Source organism: Phyllobates terribilis, unplaced genomic scaffold (genome assembly GCF_046119375.1).
Source record: "Phyllobates terribilis strain yellow unplaced genomic scaffold, ASM4611937v1 Scaffold_4__5_contigs__length_816908805, whole genome shotgun sequence".
Taxonomy (NCBI): Eukaryota; Metazoa; Chordata; class Amphibia; order Anura; family Dendrobatidae; genus Phyllobates; species Phyllobates terribilis.
Window position 1 is genome coordinate 201719451 of NW_027362764.1, and position 12282 is coordinate 201731732.

Consider the following 12282-nt stretch of genomic DNA (forward strand, 5'->3'; position numbering starts at 1 on the left):
TAAGGGGCAGCGAAAGGGGATGACCAATCGCCACAGCCCGCGGAGGGGCCACAACAGTCAGTGACTCCTTCCTTATTTAGTATAGAGTCTACCAATACTTTGGGCGTAGTAGCCCAGCTGTGAAGCAAGCTGCACCGCCTGTGTATCTAATAACTATTTTTTACTGCAGCTAACCCAGCCAATCATTTGCTAGTATTGCTAGTAGCAGAGTCGCATGGGCTCTAAACCTTGCATAGCCTGGGCATTTTTTGAGATTGCTAAGGATGACCCAACTCATGTTACCTGTAACATTTGTCACCAAAAGCTAAGTAGAGGCCCAAAAAACAATAGTTTGAGTACTTTATGCTTGAACCGTCACATGGATATGAAGCATAAGTTGCAGTGCGAAGCTCACTGTGCTACAATGTGGCCTAGCGGGCCAGACCAACCACCATCTGCCCCACCTGTGTCATCCTGGGGAGACTAAAAGCTTGAGAATTTTGGAAACTCACCTCACCAACCATTTTAAGCAACTCTGGGACAATTGATGCCACTTAAGTGGTGTCTGTGCAACAATTTTTGGAAAAAATGGAGACTCTTTTTGGAGTCCCCTTGCTGTGTTTTACATGACGTTGGCATCATCAATTCGAGGTGGGTCGGGTCTCTCCCCCCCTTTTAACCGTAAGAAACTACATACACTATGGCTTGGGGTAACACAGATGGTTGAGTCTGAAGAGCTGTTTACTCATACTATAGCCTGGGAATCAGAGGTCTGCTCCAAAGCTTCAGTGTCTATTAGTCAGCGGAGTAGTCATCGCCTGTAGATCTAATTACAAATTTTTAACTGCATCTAGCCCAGGCTATACTTTGGGTCTTGTATCAGTGTCTGCTAGTCAGCGGAGGAGCCCAGCTGTTAAGCAAGCTACACCACCTGTGGTTTGGACACTTAATTTTTTCAAAGGAAACGCTTTGGGCCCCCGGGACACCCAGTGAAGAGCATCGGGGAGGCGCCCCAAGGCAGAGGGTCTGGGACTGGCAGTAGCACGCCTTGCAGTGTTCCGCCAAGCTTGATTCTTATAAAAGCTTTTTAACTGCAGCAGCTTTAGTGGACGCTACTGGAGCTGGAATTACCGCGGCTGCTGGCATCAGACTTGCCCTCCAATAGATCCTTGTAAAAGGATTTAAAGTGTACTCATTCAAATTACAGAGCCAATTTAAATTACAGAGATTAGACCTGCCTCCACCGTGGGGGGTCTCGACCCACCAGTGGACAGGCACCAGTTTTGGGAGAGGGGGGCTGGCCGTCAGGGTCCACCTCGGCTCTGGCACAAACCCGGCAACACGGAGGTCGCACGGGCAGGAACGGACTGGCCGTGTCGGCTTCACACTCCAGCATAGTCCCTCTGCCCGCTCGCACCCGTAACCTCAAAGAGATGCGCAAGCGGCTTTTCTTCCAGGGGCTGTTCCCCGTCCAGCAGGAACGTGGGGGAGCTCTGGTCGGCCTTCCACCATACTCACTTACCTCCCTCGCCCTCTTTCCTTCTTCCGTTCTCCATCTAACCCCTCGGCTCTGTGGTGTCCGCTCACCCTCCAGCTCTCTCCTTCTCACAGGAGGACTACCGCGTGTATTCACACTGTGGCGAATCTTTTGGGCCCAGGCATAAGAAGTTGTCGAGGTAATGGATAATCTGTGGCCCCTTAGAAACGTCCATGACAACCCATTTGAGGAAGCAACTAAACGCCTCAAATAGTGAGCAGGATCTGGAGCACCCCATTGGCAAACAGCGATCTATATAGTATGCTCCTTCCCAGAAGCAGCCCAATAGGCGCCCCCTCAATGTCTGTTTTGGCCATTAGGGTGCTCCTTCCCAACTTCTTGACCCACCTGATTGCCTTGTCAAAGGATGTACAGTATATACTACTGTAATTGGCTCCACGTCGATGTTGTCGTTTACTGACCTGCCCCTTGGATATGTTCAATGGTGGATTAGTCCGAATGTATTGGGTTCCGTTTTTGGCACGACTCCCAACGGGGATACCACTACGTCTTGTAAGGAAAGTGTTCTGAATGGAACCGCCATTCTACCTAAAGATATTTCTTTTTTTAATTTTCTTGTCATGATGTCTGGGTGTTGGTAGGCTGATTTTAGATTTTTACTCCAGCCTCTCTTGGTTTTAGAAGGGCATAACATGCCTATATCTGTGTCTCCCCCTCCTTTTACTCCTCCACCTCTTTTCTTTTCGCATGACTATATGTACTTGTCACTTTTCCATGTGTTAGTTGTGTCTTCTGAGCAGTTTGTCAGCTTTTGGACACCTTTAAAGGGGTTTTCTATGTGTTTCTATGTGTTTTTCTTTGCCTGCCATTGGTTTTGACGGTGTTCAACGAACAGTTCGACGAACAGTTCGGCGAACATACCGGTGTTCGACGAACCGAACCCGAACACTACGGGGGTGGCTCAACTCTAGTCTTGGCATTACAGACTTGGCCCTATCTTGGATATCCTCATACCTAACAGACTGGACATTCAGTGTCTCCCACTCACACACCACCTCCTCATCTCGCCCCCTATGTATTGGTGTCCCCCAAGGTTCAGTTCTAGGACCCCTGCTCTTTTCCATCTACATCTTCGGCCTGGGACAGCTCATAGAGTCTCATGACTTTCAGTATCACCTCTATGCTGATGACACACAGATCTACCTCTCTGGACCTGATATCACCTCCTTACTAACCAGAATCCCACAATGTCTGTCCACTATTTCATCTTTCTTCTCTAGATTTCTAAAACTTAGCATGGATAGGGGAGAGTGTTCGGGTGAGGGGACGCTATGGAGAGGGAGCAGATTGGGGGGATGGTATTTTGAGGGGGAAGCATGGAAGGATACTATAGAGAGGAGCGTATGGGAACAGTATAGAAAGGTGGCAGCGTGGGAGGACAGTATGGAAAAGGGGTAGTGGGAGTGGATGGTATGGAGAGACAGCTGCACAGACTGTTTGGGGAGACAGTATGGAGATGGGGATCATGGTGCAACACTATATAGAGGGGGAAGTTTGAAGGGATAGTATAGAGAGGTGACAACATGGGGAAGAATATGTAGAGGGGGCAGTGAGGGGGACAGTATGGAGAGGTGGCAGCCCATGGGGACAGTATGAAGAGGTGAAAGTGGGGGGAGACAGAATGGAAGGAGGGAGCATGGGGACAGTATGGAGAGGGGGCAGTGAAGGGGGACAGTATGGAGAGGTGGCAACGTGGGGAGACAGTAAAGAGAAGGGGCAGTGCTGGGCAAAGGTAAGGATAGGTAGCTGTACGAGAGGGACAGTGTGGAAAGGGGGCATCGTCTGAGTGTGATAGCACCCCCTGATTGTCATGTGATAGCTCCAGGGCACTTAGGAAGCGTGCGAGGCTGAGCCTGTAGAAATTAGCTTACTGTGTAAGTCTTCAGCAGTGTGTGAAAAGCAGCTGGGGACTGATGAATTGAATCACAAGGTGTTGGAATTTGTGGCTACCTGCAAATTTCAGGCAATTTGACTCAAAGTTGATTCTCTAAAGATCGATCTACTTATGTCTAGTCACCTCAAAGTTACCTAAATATAGATGTTTATTTATGATTCTGGCTTTGTATAATCAGTAGCGTGTTTCCTGTATGGTTCGCAGTTTGTTGATGTCAGGTAACAAAAACTTCCAGCATCTCCTTACAGTTGTTAATGACATACTGGGAGTTTCAGGTTCATGAGACACAACTGTATATGTTGACATGACCTGACATTGTAATTGATCGCTATACTAAGCTTAGTTGTGTATTCATTTACTAATGGTGGTTCTGGTGCTGTAGTCTTGTACTGATAACGGTTCTGATACTTCGTTCCTGTACTGATGGTGATTCTTGTGATGAATATATGTACCAGTGATGTTTCTGGTGCTGTATTTGTGTACTAATGATGGTTTTGTATTAATGCACTGATGATGGTTCTGATGCTGTTTTCATGCACTGATTATGGATGTGATGATGAATTCATGTATCAGTGGTTTTTCTGATGATGTATTTCTGTACATATGATGGTTCTGGTGATATCTTGATGTACTGATGATGGTTCTAATGCTGTATTTATGTACTAATAACGATTCTTGAGCTTGTATTCATGTATTGATGATGGCTAAGGTATTATATTAATTTACTGATGGTGACTAGAGACGGGGGGGGGGAACCAAGGAAATAGGTGGGATGTGAGGCAAGCAAGGCGGAAGGGGAGAAGTGAATATAATGGGGGTGGAGAGGGGGGTGGGGATAGTACAGTTAGATCGTTAGAGAAGAATAGGATGCTAAATAACCCCAAAGTTTTATCTTGCATGCTGACCAACGCAAGAAGCCTGACCAATAAGGCGGATGAGCTGCGGGCGCTTATATCGGAGGAGAGGTATGACATCGTAGGTATAACAGAGACTTGGCTAGACGATAGCTACGACTGGGCGGTAAATTTATTAGATTATAGTTTATTTAGAAGGGACCGGAAACAGGGGAAAGGCGGAGGAGTCTGCTTATATGTAAAGTCATGTCTAAAACCCAGACTAAGGGAAGATATAGGAGAGGGAGAAGAGGGGGTCGAGTCCATGTGGGTAGAGATAGAGGGGGCAAAAAATAATAATAAAATATATTACTGGGGGTCTGCTATAAGCCACCAAATATAACAGAGGAGAATGAGAATCTGCTATTAGGACAAATAGACAAAGTAGCAAAACATAATGAAGTGATTGTAATGGGGGATTTCAACTACCCGGATATTGACTGGGAAACAGAAACCTGTAGATCTCAGAAAGGAAAAAGGTTCTTGACAAATATTAAGGATAATTATCTCTCCCAACTAGTGTAGGAACCAACGAGAGGGAAGGCCGTGTTGGACTTAATATTGACTAATAGGCCTGATAGAATAACTGAGGTACAGATAGGGGGGCACCTAGGTAATAGCGACCATAATATTATCGACTTCAAAATGCCCTTCAGTAGGGTTATCAATAAGGGAACAACAAAAACATTAAACTTTAGGAGGGCGAAGTTTGATCAGCTGATAGAAAACCTTCAACTTATTGACTGGGACAAAGTACTTAATCAATGGAATACGAATAGTAAATGGGAAACCTTCAAACGAATTCTGAATACTCAGTGCGAGAGGTATATACCGTATGGGAATAAAAGGGCCAGAAATAAGAGGAAACCAATATGGTTGAACAAGAACGTAAAAGGGGCATTAAATAGCAAAAAAGAGGCATTCAAGAGATTAAAACAGGAAAACAGTAAGGAGGCACTAAAGTGTTACAAGGAGAAAACGAGAACCTGCAAAAAACAAATAAAAATAGCGAAGGAGGAAACAGAGAAACGTATTGTTAGGGAAAGTAGATCAAATCCCAAACTGTTCTTTACGTATATAAATAGTAAAAGGATTAAATCGGATAATATTGGACCGATAAAAAGTGAGGAAGGCAAAATCATAGAGAAAGATGAGGATAAAGCTAATCTATTAAATATTTTTTTTTCGACAACTTTCACAAAGGAAATAGAACTAACAGGAGAAATGAGAAGTGACAAGCTTAATCCTCCACTAAGTATGACAAATCTAACCCAAGCTGGGGTACAGAAACGCCTCAGTAACATTAAAATAAACAAATCACCAGGACCTGATGGCATACACCCACGGGTACAAAGGGAACTAAGTAATGTGATAGACAGACCGTTATATCTTATATTTAAGGACTCTGTTGAGACTGGGTCTGTACCACTTGATTGGCGACAGGCGAATGTAGTGCCAATATTCAAAAAGGGAGCGAAAAGTGACGCCGGAAACTATCGGCCGGTGAGTCTGACGTCCGTTGTGGGCAAAATTTTTGAAAGCTTCATTAAAGAGGCAATTATGGAGCATCTTGATGCTAATAATCTTTTAATCCCGAACCAACATGGATTCATGAGGAATCGCTCCTGCCAAACAAACCTGATTGACTTCTACGAGGAGGTTAGCTCTCGATTAGATCAGGGGGAACCAGTGGATGTCGTGTATCTCGACTTCTCAAAAGGGTTCGATAGCGTGCCACATAATAGGTTGGTATACAAAATGAGAATGATGGGGCTGGGGGAAAATGTCTGCAAGTGGGTAGCTAACTGGCTAAAGGATAGAAGGCAGAGGGTGGTTATAAATGGAATATTCTCAGATTGGGTAAGCGTCACTAGTGGGGTACCACAGGGGTCTGTACTAGGCCCAATGTTATTTAATATCCTTATTAACGACATAGTCAACGGGATAAATAGTAAAATATCAATATTTGCAGATGACACAAAGTTATGTAAAACAATTAATACAAAAGAGGACAGTGCAGACCTACAGAGGGATTTGGATAAGCTGGGTAGGTGGAGCATTAAATGGCAAATGAGGTTTAACGAGGAGAAATGTAAGGTCATACATATGGGAAGGAAAAATGGAAGTCACCAGTACTCACTGAATGGGAAATCATTGGGGAATTCAGAGATGGAGAAGGACTTGGGCATCTTGATTGATAGCAAACTAAATTGGAGTGCCCAAAGTCAGGCCGCTGGTGTAAGGGCAAACAGGGTAATGGGATGTATCAGAAGAGGTATAGCTGCAAAGGATGAGAACATTGTTCTTCCACTGTACAAAGCACTGGTCAGACCACACTTGGAATACTGTGCTCAGTTATGGGCCCCAATATATAGAAAGGATATAAATGAGCTTGAAAAGGTACAAAGGAGGGCAACAAAATTAATAAAGGGAATGGAGGGACTGCAATACCCAGAGAGGTTGGCAAAACTAGGACTATTCAGCCTGGAAAAGAGAAGGTTGAGGGGGGACATAATAAATGTGTACAAATATGTTAGGGGACAGTATAGAGATCTTGCCCGGGATTTGTTCAAAAGGAGGGATATTCCGGTAACAAGAGGGCATTCACTAAGACTGGAAGAGAAAAGGTTTCAGCACCAGCATAGGAAGGGGTTCTTTACGGTAAGAGCAGTGAGAATATGGAATTCACTGAGTGAGGAGATGGTAATGTCGGATTCACTAAACCAGTTCAAGAGGGGACTGGATGCATTTATAGATACCAGGCAGATTTCAGCGTATACTTAAAAATAAAATAGTATGTTGATACAGGGATTTATTCTGACTGCTGGTTTCAGAGTCGGGAGGGAATTTTTCCTCAGGTGAAGATTGGCTAAATCATTTGGGGTTTTTGCCCTCCTCTGGATCAACTTTAGCAATTACAGAACTGATAGGTCGAACTTGATGGACGCAAGTCTTTATTCGGCTTTACAAACTATGTTACTATGTTACTATGACTCTGGTGTTATATTCATGGACTGATGATGGTTCTGTATTCATGTATTGATGTTGGTTCTGTATTCATGTACTGATGTTCGTACTGGTTCTATCTTTGTGTGCCGTATTTATTGTTAGGTGCATTAAACCTTTATATTTGAAAGCCCCCATCACTGCCATTTCGGCTCTCCTGAAAAGCTCATCCCCATGCTGAGCTCCATAAGAAACCATGATGTGTCCTATATACTGTATTTCAATACTGTAGTTTTGCAGTATATTGTATAAGTGATCAGATGAGTACCATAAATGGACTAAAAAATAGAAAAAAATGTAAAACTATAAAAAATATATAACAATTAAAATCATGTTCACGGGTCAATTATACCATGTAATTAATACTGTAGAGGCTACCCCCCAAACAATTTCAGAATTGTGTTTATTCATGGCAGGTTTTTAATGCACTGTGAGGAGAGGTGCCATTTCAATTTTCACTTTTTGTAGCATGAAACAGTGGCATACCACTAATAGTGGCAGACCACGTGGCCGCTGTGGGGACCGTGAGTCTGAGGGGCCCAATGCCAGTGCCGACACCGTCCCCCGACATCGCACCTGCAACTGTATCATCCTGGATGCTGATACAATAGAAAGCAATGATGGATGAAGAAGCCATCTGCTCCCTACTCCATCATTCTCTGTGTGTCTGAGCTCTGATGTCTCAGCGCAGCTCAATACTTACATAGTGACCTATATAAAATATAGAAAGGTTCATAGAGATCAAATATTTCTCCATTTAGGATCTTATGCAGCTGAGGTCTACACTCAAAGTTACAGTGAATAAAATCAGGACAGCGCCCCATTAAATTCTTATAATGTGATTCTCAGATAAAGGAGCGCACACATCTGTTCCCTAAATGCAAGTACTGGGCTGATTGATCCAGCAGAACTCAGTGTACAGCTTTAAGGAAAAAGTGACAGTCTCCTTCTAAACTGCACAATAGTAAGAAGTTGTAACATGAGGCAGAGGGGGCTGGCTTATGTCATATGACTGACAGCAACTGGGTGAGGTTTTTAAGTAAAAAAAAAAAAAAAAAGAGTAGAGAGGCCCAGCAGCACAGCTGTTTGTGAAGTTGAAGATTTCCTGTTTCCCCTGAAGTTGCTGGCGTGTGAGTCACAGAGGTTGCAGCAGGCAGCCAACGGTGCCCATAGGAATGCAGGGAGGGCGGCTGGCTCCTCAGCCCGGGGAAGCCGAGCACTGAACTAACTTTGTGGATTACAGTTGTAGATTTCTATGAGGCCGGGAAAATGGATTTTATGGCTCGGGTGCAGCTCCTTACTCTGCTCTGGACCCTGGTAGCCGGCACCTCTGCCTCCCTCTCCTTTGTGGGTAAGTGACTGGCATTGTACCTTTCTTTGTGTGGGTTTCCCTGGGCAGAGCAATACTGTTAGCTCTGAAGTTGGTTTGCAGTAATGTGACACTTGTAGACAGAGAGAAGAGGCACCTAGGTGGGGAATGTGCAGCCCGAGGCGGCGCTGGCTGCTCTGCAGCTCCACGCCGCGAGACTACGGTGTAGCGTGTCACCCACTCATGACCGCACTGTGGACTGGCCGGAGAAGACACAAAGTGATACTTTACTAGTGCTAGATCTGTTCTGGTGCTTGTGATCAGTACATTGTTCTTATCATGTTACTGCCCTGGGCTGATGCTGATCATAGATAGAACTTTCCATACAAATGGGGAGAAACATTAATAATGGTAATGTCTATGGCTATCCCCCCAGATTCTGGATTTTTAGGAATTAGTCTGTGATTACTCTGCTATAAGGATACAGTGACTCAATAATTTTGCCAGATCTGAGATTCACTTTTAGCATAAAGCTAGACTCGCTCTCCTCTAGTTGTTGACTCAAAGTATTATGAGGGGCATTGAACAGAACTTGTTTGTATGGCTGCACCCTGGGCCCTCCACCCTGCATGTTGGTCAGAGATGTATGGGCCCTTGCAGGGTTCTAAATTCTAAGGATATACAGATTGCACCTCCTTTCCCACTGTGTAGTAATGTTCCCCATCTTGGGCTCCTTCCTGGTTTGTATGTGTCCCTTATCCTGGTTTGTATGTGTCCCTTATCCTGGTATGTATGTGTCCCTTATCCTGGTATGTATGTGTCCCTTATCCTGGTATGTATGTGTCCCTTATCCTGGTATGTATGTCCCTTATCCTGGTATGTATGTTCCCCATCCTGTTTATATATACACACTCCCATCCTAGTATATGTCCCCCATTCTGAAGCTGTTCTTTAATGCATTGAAAAAAAAAAAAAAATACTCTACTCCACTTCCTCCGCTCCCCCACCATGCAGCGTCCTCTTCTGAAGCCGGCAGCTGAGTTCAGCGTGCAAGGGACGATAGCTCATGACGTCACTGCCATGTGCCCCCAGTCATGTGCATGCCGACATCAGCTGCTGGCCTCTGATTGGCCGCCAGTGTATATTGGACTGCACAGACCCAGTGGGTCTCTGCGCCACAATACACTAAAGCTGAATGTGCGCGTGAGGACGCACATCCAGTTGAAGTTTGCGCTGGCATCGGTGGGCTACTCACCCGCACGGGCCCAGTTGCTGCCTCAGCTACCGTGATTGGTACGCCCCTGTATATATATAAGGCATGCTGTTGTCCATCCTGTAGCCAAAGATTACATGCCAGGTATATACACAAAACAAAGTGTGAACAGAGCCTTAGTCAGTTAATATTAGGACACAGCTCTTTTGAAGAGGTAATCATATTAGATGTTTTCTGATATCTTAAGATTGCAGCATTTAACGAAAACACATTATCTCTCCTGATGTCTTTATTTTAATAGATATTTAATTCCAGGACATATTTTCTCAGGGCTATGCACTGTATCTTTCCTCTGTTCCTCCTAGAAATGTATAAATAAATTTACAACTGGGTGTTAATATTTAGGGGAGACCCTCAGACACAGTCTGACACTGCCCAATCAATTCTGTGCAGCCATGTACCCTTTTAACAATAGGACTAGTTTTAACTCCTTAGCGACCTACAGTATGATGTACATTTTCATCATAGGTCGCTAGGGAAATGATGTATCTGGCTCAGGAGCTGAGCCTGCTTCATAAAAGGCAAATGCCAGCTGTGTTACATAGGCTTTATCTGCTGTAAGTGCAGCGACCCGAGTTTGCTCCGATCTTTGCAGTTTATCCATTTAAATGCCGCTGTCAATCAACCACAGGCTGAGCTTTATAGGAAAACCGCAATTTCACTATATCCAGCAATACTGTGGCATTGATTGAAGGATCAAGTCCTCTAGGGTGACTAAAAAATAATGTAAAAATAGTTTAAATCACCCCCCCTTTACCCATTCAAGAATGAAGTAATAATATTCAAAAAACAAACATATTGGGTAGCATCGCATGTTGAAAAAAAAAAGTGTCAGAGGGGTCGGAGTAGTGAGGGGTAAGATAAGATGAGCATAATGGTTTTTTTTAATCTTTTGATGGCACTTTATGGTTCAGTGGCCCACCATTTTTCTGGATCTACATGGTAGTGAATTACAGAAAATCTGCACTTTGGCGAATGCAAATTTTTGTAAAATTCTGTTAGAATTCAATTCCACTCGTATTTATTCGCTCGTCTCTAAATTTAAACAATAACAAACATTTTTGTGCGTTGTAGTGATTAATTATTCGTTATTCTTTACATTAGGCCAGCTCCCCATAGCAATAAATCACAGCTACTTATTGCATCAATGTGATCACATTAGATTGTAGAGTGATATTCTGTGATATCACATACTCCTATGAATTAACATGAAAATTCTTCAACATGCAGTTTTATCTGATTGCAAATATTGATCTTATTGAGCTTTTTGATAAAATCAAAACAATTTTTGAGTATCTTCCCATATGGCAGATTTTACTCACATTTCTCATACATCTGAAAGGGTTTTTTTAAATTACCATTCAACAAAACACATACCCTTTTGATACAAGTTTGACTTGCATTCTTTAGTTAAAGGGAATGTGTCACCATATTTTTCCCACCTAATCTGAGAGCAGCATGATATAGGGGCAGAGACCCCGATTCCAGCGAAGTGTCGCTTACTGGGCTGCTTGCTGTAGTTTTTATAAAACCACTGTTTTATCAACAGGAGATTATCACTAGTAAATCTGCTGCCATGTAGTCCTCCATATTCATGAGCTCGGTATAACCCCGCTTCGACCACTGATTGGCAGCTTTATGCCTATGCACAGTGTGCACAAAAGCTGGCAATCAGCGGTGTGGGCGGGGTTATACAGAGCTCAGTATTCAGAGAACTGCTAGATCTGCAGAAGAGAAAACAGTGATTTTATGAAAACTGCACCAATCAGCCCAGTAAGTGACACATCGCTGGAATCAGGGTCTCTGCCTCTATATTATACTGCTCTCAGATGGGGTAGTAAAAAATTGGTAACAGATTCCCTCTTAATTACAGAAAAAAAATCTATTATGCCTTAAAATAGTCAAATAAAGTATACTCACCTTATCGGTCCCCTACTTCTCCTCTTCTAATGCTGCTGGGGTCCCCTACCATTATACGTACTTCCTATTCAGTCCCAACGGGCATGTGACTGCTGCAGCCAGTCACTGCTAGCATGGTATTGTTAAGGTGAGTATACTTTATTTTAGAATCATAGAGCAGTTTGGCTTGACGATGATGATGATGATAATCAGGTAGGACAGCCATATTAATGAAACAGTTGTAGTAAATGTTTTTAGGACTATAGAAAAAATATATTAATTTTAATGGGTCTTTCAATATATTTCACATATAAGCAACTGGAATTCTACAGTACAATTTTCTGTGCATCTTCTTATGCTACTCCATTCTATCAAGTCAATGTCATACAGAGCCAAACATATGGTTAAACACTTGTATAAGCCTGAAGATAAAGGGAGGGAGAAATGTTTCCTTCCTCCTATTTCCTTAAG

At 43.5% G+C, this 12282-nt stretch overlaps 1 protein-coding gene across 1 annotated transcript in view; it reads left to right on the forward strand.

The window, feature by feature from the left end:
* The first annotated feature begins 8368 nt into the window (after positions 1 to 8368).
* TGFBR2 (transforming growth factor beta receptor 2) overlaps positions 8369 to 12282 on the forward strand; it is a 111205-nt gene continuing 107291 nt past the window's right edge. Inside the window, exon 1 of the mRNA XM_073678030.1 lies at positions 8369 to 8681. Within this exon, the coding sequence (XP_073534131.1) occupies positions 8600 to 8681 (82 nt within the window). The 5' untranslated portion in view covers positions 8369 to 8599. The remainder of the gene's footprint in view (positions 8682 to 12282) is intronic.